Here is a 20,553-nt window from a genome sequence, read left to right on the forward strand (position 1 = left end):
GCCAGCAGCCGAGTCACTACAGTCTAACTATATCGGGAGGCGGTAAGAGTCGAGGGATACCACTTACGATACCATACGGTTGCCAGCCCAAATGGGGATGACGTAGGGAGCCTCCGGCCAGACAATGGAGGCTCAACGTGGCCTGACAGGCAACCAGAGGCTGTCCTGTATGGTCATCTTCCCCGCTTCCTCATCGCTCTCCAGCCATTCCAGCCGCGCCTGGCAACGATTCCTGGTTCCCCGATCCCCTACCCACCATCCGGTTGTACGGACTACGGAGCACACACGGTCGCCAACGGCTGTTCCGCACGTGGAAGGTAAGTTAGGCTGCTCCATTCGCTCTCCTGGTTGGACTCGCGACTCGCTAGGCCGACGCATTTTTGAGTCTTCCATGTCGCATCTCCGCCTGTCTCCCCTGCGGCGTGACCTCCGACAAGCTGACCATCTATCAGAATGGCTACCCCGGATGTCGCCCCTCACTTTGGGGCGGAGTTGAAGGTATGACATAAAACTGTCGCATCAACCCCAGGTTTCAGCTAATCGAGGACCTTGGCAGGATTCGTTTAAACCGGTCAACAATTGGGTAGGCACTTACTTCCCTCTTCCCGCCTCCTTATCCCTTCCAGCTGGATACCCCGGATGATCGCCGAAATCTTTTTATCGAGAACTAAGAGAATGCTTGCTAGGTGTCGAATGGTATCGGATGGCTGGATGAGATACAACAGTTTTACCGCGAGCGCAGCGCAATCGAAAAGGAGTATGCGGCAAAGTTAACGGCACTATGCAAGAAGTACTACGACCGCAAAGCCAAGAAAATCAGCAGTTTGAGTGTCGGAGACACTCCTAGCATGACCCCGGGCTCCCTCGAAAGTGCCTCACTTACCACGTGGTCGACGCAATTGAGCGCCGTGGAATCGCATGCCACTGAACGGGATCACTTCGGTAACGACCTGCTTGTACATGTCGCAGAGCCGCTCAAACAGGCTGCGAACCAGTACGAAGAGCTCAGGAAGTGTCATGTTGATTTCCATGCCAAGCTCGAGAAGGAGAGGGACTCCTCGTACAGTGACCTGAAGAAGGCGAAGGGTAAATATGATGGCGCGTGCCAGGAAGTGGAGGCAAGGCGGAAGAAGATGGAATCTTCGTTCGACCACAGTAAGCCTAAGGCCCAGGCAGCGTACCAACAGCAGATACTGGAGATGAACAACGTTAAGGTCGGTTACTACGATGATGCCAAAGACTATTGCTGACGGCAATGCAGAACACATATCTCATCAGCATTAATGTGACAAACAAGATGAAAGAGAGATTCTACCACGAATATGTGCCGGAGCTGCTTGATGTAGGTGTGCTTTGACTGGTTGGATCCAATCTGCTAATATCCCGGGTAGGGCCTGCAAGACCTTAACGAAACGCGTGTAACGAAGCTGAATTCGCTCTGGACATTGGCCGCACAACTCGAGAAGAATTACCTGTCGAAGAGTATGGACCACATGGCAAACCTCATCAATGAGATTCCGCGCAACGTTCCACACCTGGACTCGCTCATGTTCCTGCGCCACAATGTCACACAATCACAGGAGCCGGCCAACATGACCTTCGAGCCGAGCCCAATCTGGCACGACGACGACGCTCTCATCACCGACGAAGCGGCCAAGGTCTTTTTGCGCAACCTGCTCAGCAAGAGCAAGACACAAGTGCGAGAGCTGAGAGTCGAGGCGGATACGAAGCGACGCGAGGTGGAAACCGCCAGACGGGTCCGGGAGAGCATCCGACAGGGCACGGACAAGCGCAACGAGGTGGAAGTTGTCCGATCTATATTCTTCCAGCAGGAGTCCCTGCATGAAGTTGACCGCAGGCGCCTGACTGCCGAGGTGGAGACCTCTACCATCATGTCGGCGGTGGGCGATCTTTCGCTCGGAGCGCGCAACCATAATTTCAAGTCGCAGACGTTCAAGATCCCGACCAACTGCGATCTGTGCGGAGAAAGGATATGGGGATTATCCGCCAAGGGCTTCGACTGCCGGGACTGCGGATACACCTGTCATAGTAAATGTGAAATGAAGGTACCGGCTGAGTGCCCGGGTGAGCAGACCAAGGAAGAAAAGAAGAAGCTGAAAGTGGAGCGACAAGAACAAGCCAACGCCGCCCCAGCACCACTTGATCTAGAACCAACCACGAGCTCATCCACTGCGCCATCACTCACCCGCAAGGACACAATGAACTCGCTGAGCTCCGGCTACGCCGTCAGCGCCAACCGATCTATGTCCAATGCCGCACAATCTCCCACCACGACCGCAGCGGAGCTTCCCACACCCGTCGCAGAGACCAAGCCCGCCCCAGCACGGAAGAACCGCATTCTAGCACCGCCACCGGCACAGTACATCAGTGGTCCACCCGCTAATGACTCGGCGCCGGCGCTAAGCTCCAAGACCAACGAGCAGCATGGCAAGATGCTGTATGCATACCAAGCGGGCGGAGCTGACGAGGTGACTGTTCAAGAAGGGGACGATATCGTCATCCTGGAGCCAGATGGTACGCCATTTCCCACCTCTTACTTACCCTGACGGCACTAACCAAGACAATATAGATGGTTCCGGTTGGATGCGCGTACGGTCCGGCGGCGAAGAAGGGCTCGTCCCTGCTTCCTATGTGGAAGCTGGCCCCGCACCTTCACCCGTGCCGTCCGCCAGCCCCGGCTTCACGGCTGACCGGCCAGGCTCAACGTACTCGAATTCGTCGGCGTCGCTGACGGGCGGCGGCGGCGCCGGGGGCAACAAACGGGTCGGACCAGCTGTAGCACCGCGCCGGGGCGCCAAGAAGCTCCAGTATGTGGAAGCGCTGTATGACTACGACGCGCGCAGCGACATGGAATGGAGTATGGTGGAAGGCGACCGGTTCGTGCTGGTGAACCGGGATGGCGGAGATGGGTGGGCCGATGTTGAGCGGGGCGGGGTGACGAAGAGCGTACCGGCGAACTACATCCAGGAGGTGTGATGATATTCCCACGACCTGCAGGGGGGTTGAGGCAGGCTGCACCTTTCACATACGTTGTTCTGATTTGATTGTTATTGTTACCTTGCATCGGGAAGCCTGGGAGCTGGTTTGTTTGTAGTTTTTGCTTGTTTTGGTTTTGGCCGTTGTTGTTGCTTTTGGCTACTGTCTATATCCTCCGGCATATTCCTAAGTGGTAGTAGGTAGATGTGAGGCGAGAAGTGCACAGTGCACAGTGCAGCAGAGCTAGTAGGGAGTTGTAAGTGGATGGATGAAGATATCTGTACATAGGGTTGTTGAAGTGCGCGTTGTGAATAAGGCATGACAGTGTTATCTACTCCTAGTCTTTCTTTCGATTTGTGAGGTATGTTGTGCTGGTATGCTTGCAATGTTCTATATGACCTCACATGAGCAGACACCACATATTGTGGGACCAAAGCAACGGGCAAACAAAAAAGACGATTGCATTGATCCAAAGGTCAGGTTCGCTGTTAGTCACAGTACAACGCACTGGACAGATTGAGAGGCTTTGAAACTGAGAAGACAAAAAGAAAGCATGTAAGAAGGAAGAGGGAACAAGGCTCTATTTCTGATAGAATAAAAAAAAAGGGTTTGATAAAAAAAAACCAGGAAACACCTAAAAAGGGATTCCGAGATTCCGATCGGAAAGAGGATCTACAACCAAAAGCTACTTTCCAGTGCTAGACACAACTAAATGATGTCCCTCCAGCCAGCCGCGGGTGAAAAAGAAAAATTTTCATGATTTAGCCGGGGATGGATGGGTGGATGGATGGATGGATGACCGAGTGACTGACAGACCAGACGTGCAGGAAAGCAAAAGCTCGGACGGCGAGAGAAAGAGGGAAAGACAGCTTGCAGCTGCACTGCAGGCAGCTGGAAGGATCCTGCAGCCAAAAAACCGCCAAACCGTGATCCGCGCAGCCAATCGCGAGAGAAGAATAATCACGCAGTTGGCTCGTGCGAGAGTTAGCGAGTTGCGACTAATCTTGATGGAAGTAAGCTCAGGTTGTTGCTCAGCCACCTCCAGATTAGTTAACCTCCTCCTACTAACTAGTTGTGGGTGGCTGGTGTGTGTGTGTGTGTGTGTGGTTTCGGAGGATAAGAGAGTTGTAGCTTGTGTCATATGCTGTGATCCCGAGGTAAATAGCAGTAAAGTAGTAAACTAGTAGGTACTAGTAGTAGTAGTCTGAAGGTACTGTAAAAGTAGGGTTGTCTTCCTTCCGGGGTTATTGTTGTCCTGCAGGTTATGAGGCAACTGACTAGGGTTTCTTCCTGTTCAGTCCAAGTCCCTGAACTTTCAGGCAGCAGCAATTTTGGCGATAACCAAAGACAAGAAAAAAAATAATAAATGAGTCTAGCCGAGCATGAAATGGAAAAAAGGAAAGGCAGAAAATTGAGACGGAGCCAGAAGGTGGCACTGGCGAGCAAAAAAGTGGTAATTTTTGTATGCGGGAATTTGCTGGACCATCCATTAGGGAGCAGAAGACTAGCACCGATGGGGCAGCTCGTCGGGAAGACTTGATGGGAAAATGCCGCATTCTTTTCCTGGTCTTTTTTTCCATCATTACTTACTCCTATACTACTATACTACTAACTAACTGACTGTGTAGTATAGTAGGATTCTGCTGATATCATACGGTGGAGGCCCGTCGGAGCGAAAAGTACTGCTCCCTCCCTCCCTCCTACTACTATGACTACTACTACTTACTACTACCTACTAACTACTTGGTACTTACTACTTACTACTACTACCATTACCACTCTATTCTAGATTTTCTTCCTCTCTCTCTCTCTCTCTTTCTCTTCCCATCCCCATCTCCACTTTGATCCCTCTCCTGATTCTCTTGCTAATCGAAACCCGGGGATCCTCATCCTTTTTGCCCTCCCGAATCTTCTAAAATCCCTCATGGCTATACCTCTTTCTACCTACCACGACCACCACTAACTAATCTCCCAACCGAGATGAAGTGACATCCCCATCCATGCAGTCGATCCGTGGCTGTGCCATCTCTCCCCCATCTTGTGTCTAGCAGCTAGCCTAGCTACTCCCTCCCTACGTAGCTGTTTACCCTCTTTTCCATCGCACCGTGATTATTTCCATTCCCAATTAATTTTTTCTTCCTTCCCTTCCCTTCCCTATCATCACCTCCACCCACTTCTACGTATAAATCCTCCCTTCCCTCCCATCTAGTTACCACCACCATCATGCCCATCTGCTCCTCTTCCTCACTCCCTCCCTCCCTCTCTCTCCCCTCACCATTCAATCGTTAATCCCCAGGAATGCTTATCGACGGCGAAAAGTGGGCGTGTGAAGCTTGTGTCCGCGGCCACCGTGTGACCACCTGCAAACACAATGGTATTCTCCTCTCTCCACTCTTCTCCTCCAAATTGTGCTGCTCTCAAAACTATACTAAGCGTGATACACAAATAAAGACCGACCCCTAATTCGCATCAACCGCAAAGGTCGTCCCTTTGCCACCTGCTCCATCTGCAACTGCACCCCCTGCGAAAGCCCCGAAGAGCACGCCAAGCTCAAACGTGAGACCGATCATCATCATCCTTCTTCATCCTCAAAAGTACACGTTCACCATACTTCTAAACACCTCATTTCACCCATCGTGAATGGCTTTTGGTGCAGTTCAGGCTGATATAGTGGCTTCTAGCGAGCTGCTGGCCGATCCCCGCGACTCTCCGCCTCTCCGTCCACCTTTCTCCCCATTGCCCCGAGGCCGTCCGTTTCCCCTAGTACCAGCGCGACGAGTCCCAATTCATCACTTCCGGCTGCTGCTGCTAGCGCATACGCTGCAGTGTCAGCCGCGGCGACTCTCCCAGGAAGTACGACAGCAACCGCAGCGGGATATCTCTCCCCACCACCCATCGCATCTCTCCCACCGTCATTCTGCTCCATGGCCGCCACCACTGACAGCATGTCCATGTCCATGGTGAATCCCCTGCTCGTGGATGCGCATCGCATGTACAGCGACCTGGCAGTATCCTTTGCGGACAGTAATGCCATCTACGCGCTGGAGGACATGGGATTGGATGACGTCAGTGCAACCATGCTCGCTGCCGATCCCGTCTTCCAGGGGAACGACTGGGATTGGTTACATGATGATCACCACGATGGTGGTGTGCTCTAACATTTGTGGATCCTCTTGGGTCTGCAGATTATTCACTACAAAGTAATTACTCTGTGGATTCGAGAGGGTCGTCTGGGTAGGGCGGTGGGAGGCCTGGGGTCCGAAAATGATGGGGTCGTATATGATGTTATGAGAAACGAATTGTACCGAGAAAATGGTATGGACCAGTCGGGATCAACAGGACCTATCTACTTGCTCACTTTACTTGACCGGTTCAATTAGAGGAAGATTGCATTGCATTGCATTGCATGTATGTGCATGTATATAGCGTGGGCAGGCCGAATTGATTTACTGCATAGGATTCATCAATCCCGAGGTATTACTGACTCTGTGATCTATTGGGACTACCATCACAAATTGCTTTCTCTGAACGTAAATTAGACCAGGTTATTGTCAGCTAGCACGTGAAAATGAACAAAGGGGAAACATCGTTAAATATGAGTGGGGCTGTCACAACCGAGAGGTCCACTGATTAAGCTAACCATCTCATTACATTTCATTCCTGTTTTTGGAGAGGAAGCAAAAATAAAAATAAAAGTAAAAAGAAGGTTAATCAAAAACAATCAGTGGTCTCAAAATCCTTATAAATAAGAATAATACCCATTTCATACCTTATTATATACTGAATAGTAGGACTTCTCCAATGAGTAGTCTAACAATTGTGGCCTACTTCTAGTCCGTCCGGGCGGTACGGAGGTGTCTTAGCCCGTCAGTAGTAGCAAATCATCCTTATCTAAATCCCACAGCTGCAGCATATCATTTCTACTACTTCTAACAAGGGCTCAACAGAAACTAGTAACAAATCAGACAGCAGTAATAGCTAAGCACAACAAGCGCGAGAAGAGTAGTATAATATGTCATAGATCGAGAATATCAGAACCACCTAGTTTGTTATTGCCATACATACATACTAGGGGTGGCTGTGCCAGCATATAGTATAATTGCGATGATTGCGATGGCAGTCACAACTTGGAAGTTAGATTGCCTACATTAAACTACTAGAACTAACAAGTTCGATATACGTTGCACGCATGCCTTCAGACCTACAGGTCAGACAACCCACTTCTCAACCATTGAAAGTACAACAGGACTTGAAAGAATAAGAAAATAAATTCTATTTATAAGAATAGGTAGATACACAACAGAGAATGGAACAGGCCTAGACTTCATTCCAAGTTTGCGCGCGCCCTTTCCCCACTGACGAGTTCATCAACCATCTAAGCATAGGTGGGCCAGACAGTCACGGTCGAAGTGCTGGTAGCCACCACCATATCAGTGGTAGTGGTCCAGGCAGTCGAGGTCACCCACACGGTGGTGGTAGAGGCACCCGAGTCGGCAGCAGCAGTGGAAGCCACGGCTACCTTGGCGGTCACGGACTCGATCGCGCCGCTGCTGCTGTCATCCTCGTCCTCATCATCCTCGTCGTCGCAGTCGTACTCGTCGTCGTCATCGTCGTCATCGTCGTCACCCTCGTTGTCGTCAGCGCCGGTGCTGCTCTCCGACTCGCTGGAGGAACCAGCGGAGGAAGAAGAAGAGGAAGAGCCGGTGGTGGACGAGATGGTGCCGGAGGTGGGGACGGCCGTGGCGGTGACAGCGCCAGTGGTGGTGACGGCTTCGGTCTCAGTCTCGGTGGCGGCAGCGGCCTCGGAAGTGGTCGAGACGTAGGCGGCCTGGGTGGAAGCAGCAACGGAGACGGAAGCAGAGGCGGAGGCAGAGGTGGCGCTGGTGCCCTGGGCAATGATGCGGGCGACGGCAGCCTCGGCGGCGATCTGGATGATGGCCTGGGAGTTACCGGTGGGAAGGTCAGGGTGGATACTGCCATCGACGATGTACTATAGAAGATAATATGTTAGAAGAGATGGTCTCTGAGATAATAAAAAGGGGATGGAGGACGTACCAAGTTCTCAGTGCCGTAAACCTTGGTGTTGAGGTCAACAACGGAGGTGCCGTTGGCCTCACGGCCATCATCAACACCCATCTTGGCGGTACCGACGTAGTGGTCACCGGCGGTCAGCTGGTTCAGGATGCTCGCCGCGGTCGCGGTACCCTCGATGGAGAAGCCAGCGGTCGAGTTCTTCATGTCGGCGATCAGGCCGTTGAGGAAGCGGGTCAGGGCTTCCTTGTCGGCGGCAGTGTTCAGGTAGGGAGAGGTCTCGATGGTGGTGGAGCCGGTCGAGTCAATACCGAGGACACCGGTGGAGGTGGCACCGTGGGTGAGGTACAGCTTCATGGTGATGACACCATCCTTAGTGGTACTGCAGGAGGCCTGGTAGAAGCGGGTGACGCCGTCAGTACCGACGTTGGAGGTCCAGAACTGCAGACGGTGGCCACCCTGGGTCATGACACCGGAGCCCTCGGAGTAGAGCTTGCGGATGGGGGCAGTGGCGCCGGAGACGGCACTCTCAGTGTCGAAGTGCGTGAAGTTGCTGTTGGTGTTGACGGTGACAGTGAACATGGGGTGGTCACGGAGGTTGTCGCCGACGGGCAGGTCGATCCACTCAGCGGAGGGAGGCAGGGTGATACCAGTGCTGCCGCTCTGGACGGTCTTGATCTGCTCAGAGGGACCAATACCGGAGTTGAACAGGATGCGGGGAGTGGACATGGAACCAGCAGCCAGAACAACCTTACCACCGGCACGGACGTTGATGATTTCGATGCCGCCAGAGGAGTTCTCGACCTCAACACCGGTGATGCGACCACCACGACGGACGACGCGGCGGACCTTGGTGTTCAGGCTCATGTGGAAGTTGTCGGCGTCCTGGACCAGGGGCAGGTAAGAACGGACAGGACCAGCACGGATACCGTTGCCGACATCCCAGGAGGGGTAGCTGTAGACCATGTGCTTCTCGTTGGGCTGCTCCTGGGAGTCGACGGACTTCCAGCCGAGACCCTTCAGGAAGGAGGAGAGAACGGTGTACATGCCCTGGTCGTAACGCTTGCCATCAGCCGAAGGGAGGGTGCTACCAGGGTTGCGGGCGTAGAAGCGCTCGGCAGCAGCCTTGACGTCCTTCCACTTCCAGCCGGTGGGCCACTTGTCGTCGAAATCGGCCTCCTGGGGGTAGATGAAAGACATGGCGTTGACGATGGTACCACCGCCCAAAACACAGCCAGCCATGCCAGCAGTGTCATCGCAGAGGTACTGGCTAATGTAGTCGGAGCCCTGAATGTAGGTGCCCAGAGCCGGCAGGTCGTACGCGGTGAGGGAGGAGTTCCACGACAAGGAGTCGGTAGCACCCAGCTCGACGGTCGGGGCCACACCACGCTCGATAAGCAAGACGCTCTTCTTAGTCTCGGCCAGGCGCTCAGCAGCAACCAGACCAGCAGCACCACCACCGACAACAATGTAATCGTAGGTCGTGTTCGAAACTGTGGCGGCAACGCTGGCAGAGGGAGAGGCGGAGGCAGAGGCAGAGGCGCTGGAGGAAGCGGAAGCCGAAGTAGCAGTGGACTGGGTCGCGACAGCCTTGGAGGCCCAGGTGGAGTACTTGGACGACCTGGCTTCGGCCAGCTGCACCTCGAAACCACCATAGCCGGCAGCGTGGTAGGGCATCTTGGACGAGGCGGAGGAGGGAGTCGTGGGGTTCGAGGCACTGAGAGCCCAGCCGAAGTAGTAGCTAGTCGAGTTGGCGTCGAAGGTGGTGGGCTGACCGATGATGCAGCCCTTGCACAGGAAGGTGTAGGTCAGGTAGGTGCTGTTGACGGAGGTGCCGTCGGGGATCTCCTCAATGGAAGCATCACCGCTGTAGACGGACGGCGAGACGTAGGACGTGGCCTCACGCAGAGTTCCAACGGCCGAATCACCATCGGGCCAGGCGGCAATCAGGAGAACGTTGGTCATGGACCCCGACATACTGACACCACCCCAACCCTTGGAGCTGGACAGAGGGACGGCCATCTGACCGATGAAGTCGGTGCCGGTGGTCTCCTCGGGCAGGGCGATACCGAAACAGAAGCCGGTGTCATCGGTATCACACCATCTCTGGAACTCGATGCCAGAGGCCGAATCGGTGTAGGCGGAGGTGTTGTAGGCGTTGGCCGAGACGCCCAAGGCGTAACTCAAGGCGGCCACGCCACTGAGGAGAACGGAACGCATCTTTTCCTGGATTTACCCGAAATGCAGAAAAACGCAAAATTGAAAAGATAGGCCACGAAGGAAGAAGATAAGATTCGAAAAAGGAGTGTCAAAGAATTGGGTATGTCAAGCTGGCCCAGCAGCAACCCAAGTTAGAAAGAATGGCGGCAAAAAAGAAGTTGCCAAAAAAAGAATGAAAACTCTTGAACAAGAGTGAAGTGAAGATGGGGAACAGAACAGAGAAAAGAAATCCATAATGGCAGCGGGCGAGGGCCATTGATATATAGGAATCAAGGAAAGGGTGCGTGGGGATGGTCCGACAGCCATGACATGGAGAGCGGAGCCATTCAACGGTGGTGATATGATAATCATATTGAAGGGGGAGGGCGGAGGGCAAGGCTAATGCATTGAAGAAATTGAGTGTGTGGACACTGGCTGGGCAGACGCCCACTCTTCAGACGCCCAAAGGAGACATGGATGAGGGCATTCTTGGCCATCGGCCTCCATTCTGACGGGGGGATGGCGGCTGTCAGTGGCTCGAAGCAAGATAAGCAATTTCCGGCGGGACTGCTAGAGCGCTTCTAGCTGTGAGGTTTATCTTCCTCAGTGGGACGTGCCAAGCCTCACTAAACGGCACGAGTTTCACACAACGGCCGCCGTGGTTTGAGCATGATGGCGCCCAGGAGCTCGTTCCTAGCCAAGCCCATCTAAACAAAACACTCCTCCTCCGTGAAGTTCGCGCGCTGGTGGATTGCTCACTAAACCCGTACTCCTCATTGGCTTCACCCTCCCATAGTCGGGGGGACTATTGGCCTCGACACATCCACCGTCTCTCTCCGTGAACGGGGTCCCACCGGAATTGACCGAGTGCCACCAGGATTGTCTCGGTCTCTCTTCTCTCTATCGTCGGGGAGAGACTGGAAGGGCTGCCAAGGTGCAGGACAATGTCCGGGAACCCACCCGTCGAGGAGGGAGACTGGCTATGGATCTATTTCGAGATGAGCCAAGGGGTTCTTGGGCCGAGTTCAGGGTACCCGGGATGACTTACGGGCCAGGAACCTCAATGGGTCAGTCAGCTAGTAGGACTGACCGTTGCATGATGAGGGGTAGAGATAGATAGGGTAGATGGCTAGATGGAGTAGATGGAGTAGATAGATTGTGAGAGGGAGTTTGCCAGGAGCACGAGTGCTGCGACGGAGGGATGGAAACAGCCGCCCGGCCAGATCCTCCGGCGGCCAAACCTGAGACGGGCAAAGTGTCAGACCAGCGGCGCTGCAATCTATTTTCCCTGCAAAACTCCGGTCCGCCCCCCAAATGTGGGCCCACCTGGCCAGCCGACAGGAAGAGGATGATTTATTTTTTTATTTCTACTGCACTGTCCAGACAGTCACCATGTGGGAAAGTAGGAAAGAGTGTGAAAAGCAGGGATGCTACCTGGGTTCCGTTCATTACTAGATACTCTACACATCGACTGGCACCGGCTAAGGATGGTCCAACCCAACTGTACACATGTCAGAATGCTGCTTTGCGCCGAGACCCACTCGGCACTACTTAAACCCCTTGCCGGCAGCAAACAAAATAAGAAAGAGAAGAAAAAAAAGTGAAAAGTGACACAACGCAAAGAACCAACGCATGAAAAGATACGAAAGATCATTCACCCAACTCAGTCCTTACAGCAGGACGAGTCCGGCACCGAAGACGGTGGACAGCACCGTCACCAGTCCCACCATCACAGGGGCCATGGCGAGGCCGGGAATCTGCAGTCCAGCAGCAGCGCCCGTGGAGCTCGTCGAGGTGCCGCTGGAGCCCGAGCTGGAGCTCGATGAGCTAACCGAGCCCGATCCGGGGGTCGCGGTGCTGGTGGACTGCGTGCCGGCGTTCATGCTACCAGAGCCGGAGAATCCGGCGCCCTTGCCAGCGCCCTGAGTCATGTACTTCTTCGCAGGTTCGGGGATGGCGGGCAGGGAGTCTCCATCAACATCCCAGTTGGGGGAGTCCTTGGCCGGGCAGGGGTTGGCACCACCGGTCTTGTTGTAGCCGCCGTCACCCTCGGGGTTGCTAGTCTTGGAGTAGGCCGACTTCAACGCATCGTAGTCGGACAGAGTCTTCACGTTGTTGCCATCGATCTCCACCAGACCGTAGTTGCTGGATTCCTGGGAGTACTCGTAGACCAGACCACCAGAGTAGACGCCGGTCATCTTGGTGTCGTACAGAGCGCTGACCTCCTCGAACTCACGCTTGTTGGTGTTGCAGCCATACTCGGACAGGAACAGAGGCAAGCCGTATCCGGTGAAGTTCTTCACCTTCTGGTCCCAGCCGGAGGTGGTGAAAGAGGAGGGGTCGCACCAGGAGTAGTCGTTGAAGGCGAAGAAGTCACTGCGCTCATCGTCGGTACCGCAGTTCATGTACTCAGCCATCTGAAGACGGTTGGTATCAATGTCGGCCTGCATCAACGGTCCCCATTAGTATCTATTCCAACCGAAACTGGTATTGGGCTGATTTGTGGACTTACAGCAGAGTATCCGACAGGGATCTCACGGTAGTTGCGGCTGCGGATGTACTGGCGCAGGTCACGCGTGACAGCCTTGACATAGGGAGCAGCCTTGGAGGAGGGACCATCGTTGATGACCTCGTTACCCGAGAAGAAAGCCAGGGTGTTCTTGTAGTTGGCGAACTTGTCGACCGTGGCGAAGATGTACTGCAGGTACACATCGTTGTATGACGGGGCGGGATCGGCACGGTTGAGGGAATACTTGGGGGTGTTGACATCCAGCACCAGGTAGATGCCAGCATCCGCCAGAGCGTTCATGCACTCGTCGTGGTCCTTGGAGTTGTCGACCGAGTAGACACGGATGGTGTTCAGGCCGAGCTCCTTGAACTTCTCGATATCACGCTTGCAGCCATCGGCATCGGCAATGGGGTCAGCGAGTTTGGAGGAACCACCGGGCTGGTAGTCGACACCACGGATGTAGAATCGGTCGTCGCCCTTGAAGAAGGCATTGCCCTTGACGGTGATGGCCGTCACATCATCACGGGCCTTGATGGTCGACGAAGGCGCAGCGAGAGCGGTGGAGGCACCAAGAGCGAGGGCAGTCGCGACAGCGGTGCCCTTCATTGTGAGAGATGGTGATTGGAGAAGATACAAGGTAGATGTTATTAAGACAAAGAATGAGTGTCAGGGCGGCCTGTCAGAGATGACTGAGAAGGTATGGTAATGAAATATGCAGACGGCGCCGGATATAGGATGGTTCTAGAGAACAGCGAGCGAAGAAGAAGCGAGAGACTAAAAGGAGGTCTGAACGAGTGACTGAAGAGGAATTTGAAGAATGCCGGAAGAAAAGCGGCGACGAGGTTACGACCGAAAGGGTGAAGGAGGAAAGAGCAAAAATAGCCAGCGAATATGGAAGCGGAAGGGAGGGGGGGAGGAGGGAGTGGGTGGCACACGCCTTAAAGCAGGCAGAGGCAGGCCGACCATCCCTTCTGCATTGCATTATTGACATCCACTGGGGTAATTTGCTCGCGCCTTTGTGAATCCGTCAGGGTCATGCCAAGCAAACAAACATTACGCCTGCAAGCAGCCACGGCATGTGTGGGAAATTGTTGGTTCCGCTCAAACTAGATGCTACGGACCAATGAGGGAAGCATCCAAGCGATTATTTCCTTCTTTTCATGGAGAGATCCAGCACTCCCCAAACGGCAGGTCAGCGGAAGTCCCAGGGGAGATTGTATTGTGGCCATCCCGATCGTCAGATCGCCTGTGGGCGAAAAAGGGTCTCGCACTGGGCCAAGGCGCCGATGAAAGGCTGCCGTGGCCACTTTGCAGGGACTGGCCCCGTCCGATTTCCTGGCCGGAACAAATGAGAATGCAGGCCAAGAGAGGCGCACAAAGAAAGCTGCTCATCTGCTCGTCTTTTCGACCGTGTGGGTGGGGCCCCCAGCCTGCCAAGAGTGCCCGGTGGGGCCAGTCCCTGAAAAGTCCCTGGATGGTCCCTGGCAAGTCCCTTGGGACCCTGATGGCCCGTACCAGCTCGGTTGCTCGTTACAAGGGTTGACATTCCATCGCTCACACCTTCAACACAGGCAACAAATAATTAACTAGGAATGATGCTGACATTCTAGTCAGATCCCTGAGTAGCCAGCCATCTGATTGCCCTCAACCTCAAGGGCTGGGTATAAATTCTCTTCTGCCGCCACATGCTAGTAGCAAAAGCAAGGCACCGTCCAGCGGAAAAGGAGTCTCATCCTTTTCTGGGGTCCAAACCCAGGCTTCCCGCTCCCTGCCGTGCCTGGAAGATCGGTCCCATCAAGGTTTCCCAGAAAGATTATATTTACAAACTAACTGTTTCAGTTCGACTGCACTGAACGTGGCTCCTGCTTTGTCTCGCCACTGCAGAGGGACCTGGTGTGGCTTTCTTACCTCAGAGCAACTACTTGAGTACGATTAGCAGAGTGCCAAGATGAACACTCCTTGGGGCGGTCATGGCAAGATGGTATTATGGTAGGCCATGACTCTGTGCCAGGAACTATTGCCTCTGGGCGACTGGGCATTTCTCAGATGCTGTGGTTGGGTTGAACTTCAGTGACCATACGGCAGTGCCGCCTTCTCACCTTCCTTCTACTGAGACACTCATGCCAGCGCCAACATGACTGCATCTACGTACTTTATATGCAAGCGCTTTCCACCCTCCAAAGATCTTGTCGATTCTATAATTAGTCGAGGTGGTGGCATGGCTTCGATGGATTGGTCGCATGGACTTTGTGCGACCGACACGGGCTCCCTTACTTGGTCTGAAGGAAAACCCTCACGGATTCACTTGGATGCTATGTCTCTGGCAATTGCCATCCACTCCACTCCTATAATCGCCACAGGATTTGACAATTGAATGTTGCTTCGGGGTATCTCGAGCTTCAATCCTCGTACATCGAACGCTGCCACAGGTATAGAGGCACAGTCTGGCTTCAGTGTCTGCATTATCACAAAGGCAAGCAAAGAACATGGCGCGCCTACTATCTATTCGACAGCCCATGTCTCACCAAAAATAGGAAGCTGACGTCAACGCACGGATTCGGGGGCCCCGCGGGAGCCGATTAGCGCCGCCCATTGTGTGCTGCTGACCTTCCTAAACCAGGTGTGTCTTTACTCCAACGGTAAACCAAATCAGAGGCATGTTTCAGCATCTGGCATTTTACCGCTTTGGAACCCAAAACCGTTAGCCATGTGATATGGCGCGAGTCCACTCCCACACTGTAGCCAACGAGCCATACCATACTGTCTCTAAATATCTGGGTGCCTGCAAACAACTGAGACTTGACTGGTCCAATCCGACCGAGCCGAGACTCTTGGCATTCGCACAGAGTGTGTTTGATGTCTTATGGCATACACTTCAACCCGCAGTCTCACCTCGTTTCACTGCGAGTTGCCAAAAGGGAAACACCTTTTTTCGAACCCAGAGGGTCTTAATATCTTCTACTTGGTTGTTACATACTGCTAAATACCGATCAGCCCGTGGGTATAGTGTCGTGTGCCAATCAGTCGCCAAGAATTCCATCGGACTCCACGTCTAACCCTCTGCAACCGAGACGAAGAGTCTAGATTTCACCACGACTCCACCCACCAGAAATGACGGGACTCGCCAAATCTAGGCAGCAACCTGCAGCTTCTATTCTTCCGAGCATGTGCTTGTCTTGTTCACTTGGTCAGGTCTGAATTGATATATTATGGGCTATTGTATATGCGAATGTGCCCTGATCCCATTTTATGTATCCTTCACTCAACTATTGGTCACGCCCGACTGAGCTATGATTCAGCAACATACTATCCTTAGTTCTTATTAGTTCTTGGAATTATTGACACAAGATAGCAGAATATATAAATAGAATCTCCTTCGACCGAAGTTATACATTATAGTCGATATTATGAATGCCGAAAAGTAAATAGTAATAATTTTAGTCATTCGTTCTGGAACAGTGGCAGCATCTAATAATATTTCACACATCGTGAGCCCTACTTCCCCTGGTTATACATCTGTAGCGTACCAGTTCAGAAGAGTATTTACTAGCACTCGTAGGTACTACATCTCACCTTAACCTTGTCATTGCAACCTACTACTCTGGGACTTATTAGTACTGCTCTGTTGTGAAGACAATTACTATTCATCCATCAAATACCCGTTATATATATACTATACTATATATGGTTCCGAGAGAAGTCTCAAGCTGGTAGCATTCAATTGTTGAGTTACAAGTACAACTATCCATGAAGAAATGTGGGAATTTTCCCTGGGTGGTAACTCCTATTACTCTTGGTACATAAATTCCTGAACAACAATCCTGGCGAAATCAGTACTAACCTACATCATCGCTCGTTGCACTTACTGAACATTTCTCGCAACCCATTCTTCAGCTACGAGTCACCCACGCTAAGATCCTCAATGTCGCTCATTACCTAAGGTCGGACACTGTTATGTCTCCGATTCCTGCCTGCTTAACAGTAAAAGACACCGCGGGTGTGGCCGCTTTACCGTCCCACAACCAGAAAGTACTTAGTATTTCCTTTCCACCTCGGCTGTTTTTCCTGTTTACATTCAGCAAAGGTATTTAATTATCTCCATTGACCAACTTTCCTTCTCTTTTCTCGTGCTGGTCAATAAGCATCTACAACAATCATTAACTAATTAACTAACATGGTTCGTCATACAGGAATCCCACCATCACGCCTCACAATACCGACCACGGTCCGCTCCGAGTCCCAAGCTTCGCAGACATTATGCTCGTCTATGTACTTCCAAGAAATTTATGAGCTCTCCATGGTCAACGTGATGAACAGCATCACTGATTGCTCTACATTGACTGTGGGTGGTTACAAGAACGAGGTGGTCATGAAATGGCAGGAAATGCGGAATTGACAGTCTGAAATCGTTCTCACACTCGTGGGTGTGTTGTTGATTTCTTCTTTTACGGATGGAGCCTAACGGAGCCTGCCATGATTGAGGGAGGGAGAATCAAATTGACAATGTTATAGCCTCCTACAGAGATGCTGAAGTCGCACCAAAACATCTCAAACCAAGTCCCACGACGGGCGGCTATTCACGGCATTCAGCACCTCCACACTCCCTGCACGATCACCCTCGAAGACACGCTCAACAAGCAGATTTATATGCTGGTGAATTTTGAGGTTATCGGAGTGGCTTCAGAGAATTACCTGCGTGCTAACGACGTTTGGAAGCTCGACAACCTACTCAAATATCGTATCGCTGCTGTTATTATCTTTGCTATGATGTCTCTGATATCATTACCCCCCAATTGCATGCTGACGCTACGCCTCCATTCCCCGAGCCTTCTGAAACTATGGTTAGCAACATGGTAGTGGGGTGCATGGCATCTTCCACACAATGGAGAGCTAGCTGGTGAGGATGAGGGGGCGAGGGAGCACAGCCGGGAGCTTGTTCAGATAGCATACCTGGAATAAGGTGATGAACTTCACGCGATCATGTCTGCTGCCGAGTTTCCGAGATTCTAATTCGATTGTTGGAACTACTTTCTGAGTACTCACAGTACTCGAAACTGCTTCTATGGACGTTGCGAACGGCTCGAAACTAGAACTGACATCGAGAAGCATGAGAAGAGCAAAATGCAGTACATTCCTATACAAGCTAAGGTCTCGACCAGGTCCTGAGAGCAACTATCGCAACCGCCAATATTGACATTAAGGGGTCCACGCCGTTGTCTTTAGCCTCCAGAGGAACGCAGCATGGTCGTGATGTGATGTTGGGGACCTCGATCTTCCTGCTACCGACGGCTTCTGTGGCGCGGTAATCGATGACGCAGTCTATCACACCTATGGACATAACTCTCGCCGTGCGTTTGATGTTTTCCAAGGAGCTATTCATCAGTTCGATGAGATCCCCAGACCAGGTTCAACTGATGAAGGTCACCACGAAGGTCCGAATGTGCAGATGTCGAAAAATGCTATATTAGCGAGAACATTCCAGCATTAAGGGGAGAGCAGCCTTGCTACCCCGATCGGTTCGGTTCCTGGTCATCCGCTTAACTGCCATATGATTGGAAACTTGTGCCTTGTGCTAATAACTTAGTCCGCATTAGATGGAGTCGGTCCCGATCTAGCGGCTTGGTGGCTTGGGCCGGATGAACGGCTTGCATGACCTTCGATGCCCTGTCGGGATAATCCGTCGCAAAGCAGCGCTTACAGCCTGAACGAACCATTGAGAGTAACCCACGTCATGTTCCCCTCTTATGTTGGACCAACATCGTATTAAGAGGTCTCCACCCGACCCTACAGAGTTCTTATGACTCGTTCTATCTCCCTACGGGGATATCGTAGCGTCTTGGAAAAGGCATATGGGGGACTTTATGCGCATTAGGACACCGAGAGACAATGCGCATTAACAAACATGCATCTCAGGGTCCAGCTATTATATTAATGTTACATCGCTTCAAGGGGTCTCACGCTAAGGGGCCCGTTCATCCCTACAAGGCCCTACTAGCGTAGTCCGGGGGAGGCTTTTAGAGAGATTATAGGCAAATTAAACCGTTGTTAGGTACCTTCAATCATCCAAGCGAGTACGTTTGGTCTATCAAATATCATGTTACTTAACCCAAGCAACCCAATATCTTCTGCGACCTGTCAAATGCCTCCCAATCCACGAAACTATATCCAACACGCCCCAAATGCTTCTCCCAAGGCGACTCTTACGACCATGTTCCCTAATCTTTCTGAACACACACACATGCCACCTACTACTCATTTTCATCTTCCTCTACGGCCTAGCAATCAACCTAGCCCGCCTAACATGCTGGCGTGACCCGACATCCGCCTTCTTCGCCGAAGAGCAAGCATACAAGCCCGCCTACTCCACCCTCCGCACAGAACAAGCCAACGAACTCATCCAACAAGCCAACAGCAACACCCTCCCCCAGCACTTCCAGACCAAAGCCTCTGCCCATCCCACGATGTGCGTCGGAATCGCCTCAGTAGCACGAAAGGGTGCACGGTACCTCCAGGGCGCGGTAGGCTCCATTCTCGAGGGCCTTACCGCGACCGAGAGAGAAGACATGTACCTTATCATCTTCATCGCGCATTCTGATCCAGCGGAGCATCCAGCGTACACGGAGCCGTGGCTCCGTGCTCTCGCTGACAAAGTGCTCGTGTATGATCCGGATGTAGTGGATATAGAACATATTCGCAGTTTGGAGACGCCAGAAGCGAAGAAGTTCGCTCGTGAAAAGGGTCTGTTTGATTATACGTATCTTCTTAAAGAGTGCGGTAAGCAAAATACGTCGTATACGGTTATGCTGGAGGATGATGTCGTTGCTTTGGATGGGTGGTATCATCGGACTAAGCAGGCTTTAAATGTCGCGGAGCGGAAAGCGGAGGAGGAAGGGGTGGAGCAGTGTAAGATATGATTACACCACTTCAGCGGCATTTTCATCGTGGGAGATAAGCTAACAGAGATATTGTCACAGGGCTATATCTCCGACTTTTCTACACTGAGATATTCCTCGGATGGAACTCAGAAGAATGGCCCATCTACCTCTTCTTTTCTCTCCTTGCCGTGTCTGTGATCGTGGCCACAACCACAGCAACCCGATACTGTTGCCCATCTACGGCTAGAAACCTCTCGAACGAGATCATAACCATCCTCTCTTTAGTGGTCACTCCCCTCCTCATCGCCCTCTTCTTCGCCGCCGGACGGCACACAATGCTCCCAATCCCCGAGGGAGTGCACGCGATGCCCAAGTTCGGCTGCTGCTCTCAGGGGTTCGTCTTTCCACAAGCCCGCATCGGAGACCTAGTATGCTGGTACGAGAGTAACCAAGCCGGGTATGTGGATATGCTCACGGAGAGCTACGCCGACCAGAACGGCGAGGTTCGCTGGGCGTTGACGCCTAGTGTGTTGCAGCATGTTGGGAGTAGGAGCTCGAAGACGAATGCGCTGGGGAAGCATAGGGAGCGGCTGACGATGGCTGAAAGGATTTGGAATTTTGGGTTCGAGGAGAATGATCCGGGAGAGTTGAGGTTGGAGCATAGGCTGCGGGATGAGGGTCGGGGGTAGAGTTGTAGGTTTGTGGTGGATATGCTTTTTTAGCTGTTTTGTATTATCTAGGTTATGCTCATATATGTTTATACTTTGGTGTTACGGATTATGTATATACAAGCTGGTATTATCTTTGTGGAAGAACTGGCATATGTGCATTAGGTCGGTAGTAGAGGGTCATACGCTATGATCGTAGTTGAATCAAAACATGATGAGTAAATAAATGACTATATAACAACTGCAGACAAGAAACAGTGCATAAGACATGAAT

General features: G+C 52.3%; 5 protein-coding genes across 5 annotated transcripts; 3 read left to right on the top strand and 2 right to left on the bottom strand.

Annotated features, from left to right (window-relative positions):
• The first annotated feature begins 233 nt into the window (after nt 1-233).
• On the top strand, nt 234-3,332 carry BO85DRAFT_450071 (putative actin polymerization protein Bzz1). Its single transcript, XM_025660297.1, has 6 exons — nt 234-498; nt 557-583; nt 687-1,214; nt 1,262-1,342; nt 1,392-2,535; nt 2,591-3,332. The coding sequence occupies exons 1-6, from the start codon at nt 454-456 to the stop codon at nt 2,995-2,997; spliced, it is 2,232 nt and encodes a 743-aa protein (XP_025514583.1). The 5' UTR covers nt 234-453; the 3' UTR covers nt 2,998-3,332.
• A 1,606-nt stretch (nt 3,333-4,938) lies between these two features.
• Nucleotides 4,939-6,371, top strand: BO85DRAFT_39042 (putative Cu-dependent DNA-binding protein). Its single transcript, XM_025656772.1, has 3 exons — nt 4,939-5,371; nt 5,449-5,591; nt 5,679-6,371. Exons 1-3 carry the CDS (start codon nt 5,296-5,298, stop codon nt 6,153-6,155), a joined length of 696 nt encoding a protein of 231 aa, XP_025514584.1. The 5' UTR covers nt 4,939-5,295; the 3' UTR covers nt 6,156-6,371.
• Nucleotides 6,372-7,372: 1,001 nt separating this feature from the next.
• On the bottom strand, nt 7,373-10,248 carry BO85DRAFT_439185 (putative cellobiose dehydrogenase; the record flags this gene model as incomplete). The annotated part of the gene is made up of 2 exons (XM_025658701.1): nt 7,373-7,987; nt 8,053-10,248. 2 exons carry the CDS (start codon nt 10,246-10,248, stop codon nt 7,373-7,375), a joined length of 2,811 nt encoding a protein of 936 aa, XP_025514585.1.
• Nucleotides 10,249-11,680: 1,432 nt separating this feature from the next.
• Nucleotides 11,681-13,663, bottom strand: gel1 (1,3-beta-glucanosyltransferase gel1). Its single transcript, XM_025657966.1, has 2 exons — nt 12,740-13,663; nt 11,681-12,671 (listed from the first exon to the last, which is right to left on the bottom strand). Exons 1-2 carry the CDS (start codon nt 13,340-13,342, stop codon nt 11,898-11,900), a joined length of 1,377 nt encoding a protein of 458 aa, XP_025514586.1. The 5' UTR covers nt 13,343-13,663; the 3' UTR covers nt 11,681-11,897.
• A 5,252-nt stretch (nt 13,664-18,915) lies between these two features.
• BO85DRAFT_374182 (uncharacterized protein) lies at nt 18,916-20,300 on the top strand (the record flags this gene model as incomplete). The annotated part of the gene is made up of 2 exons (XM_025656115.1): nt 18,916-19,639; nt 19,711-20,300. The coding sequence occupies 2 exons, from the start codon at nt 18,916-18,918 to the stop codon at nt 20,298-20,300; spliced, it is 1,314 nt and encodes a 437-aa protein (XP_025514587.1).
• Between the last annotated feature and the right edge of the window lie 253 nt (nt 20,301-20,553).

The sequence above is a fragment of the Aspergillus piperis genome, assembly GCF_003184755.1.
Source record: "Aspergillus piperis CBS 112811 unplaced genomic scaffold BO85scaffold_11, whole genome shotgun sequence".
Taxonomy (NCBI): Eukaryota; Fungi; Ascomycota; class Eurotiomycetes; order Eurotiales; family Aspergillaceae; genus Aspergillus; species Aspergillus piperis.

Excerpts from the sequence above, each read along its gene's own strand:
- BO85DRAFT_450071 (XM_025660297.1), top strand. The coding sequence starts at position 454 with ATGGCTACCCCGGATGTCGCCCCTCACTTTGGGGCGGAGTTGAAG. Across the intron at positions 499-556 it reads ACTTTGGGGCGGAGTTGAAG|GATTCGTTTAAACCGGTCAA; the intron begins GTATGACATAAA and ends GGACCTTGGCAG. Across the intron at positions 584-686 it reads TTAAACCGGTCAACAATTGG|GTGTCGAATGGTATCGGATG; the intron begins GTAGGCACTTAC and ends AATGCTTGCTAG.
- BO85DRAFT_39042 (XM_025656772.1), top strand. The coding sequence starts at position 5,296 with ATGCTTATCGACGGCGAAAAGTGGGCGTGTGAAGCTTGTGTCCGCGGC. Across the intron at positions 5,372-5,448 it reads GACCACCTGCAAACACAATG|ACCGACCCCTAATTCGCATC; the intron begins GTATTCTCCTCT and ends ACACAAATAAAG. Across the intron at positions 5,592-5,678 it reads ATCCTTCTTCATCCTCAAAA|CGAGCTGCTGGCCGATCCCC; the intron begins GTACACGTTCAC and ends AGTGGCTTCTAG.
- gel1 (XM_025657966.1), bottom strand. The coding sequence starts at position 13,342 with ATGAAGGGCACCGCTGTCGCGACTGCCCTCGCTCTTGGTGCCTCCACC. Across the intron at positions 12,672-12,739 it reads TCCCTGTCGGATACTCTGCT|GCCGACATTGATACCAACCG; the intron begins GTAAGTCCACAA and ends CCGTTGATGCAG.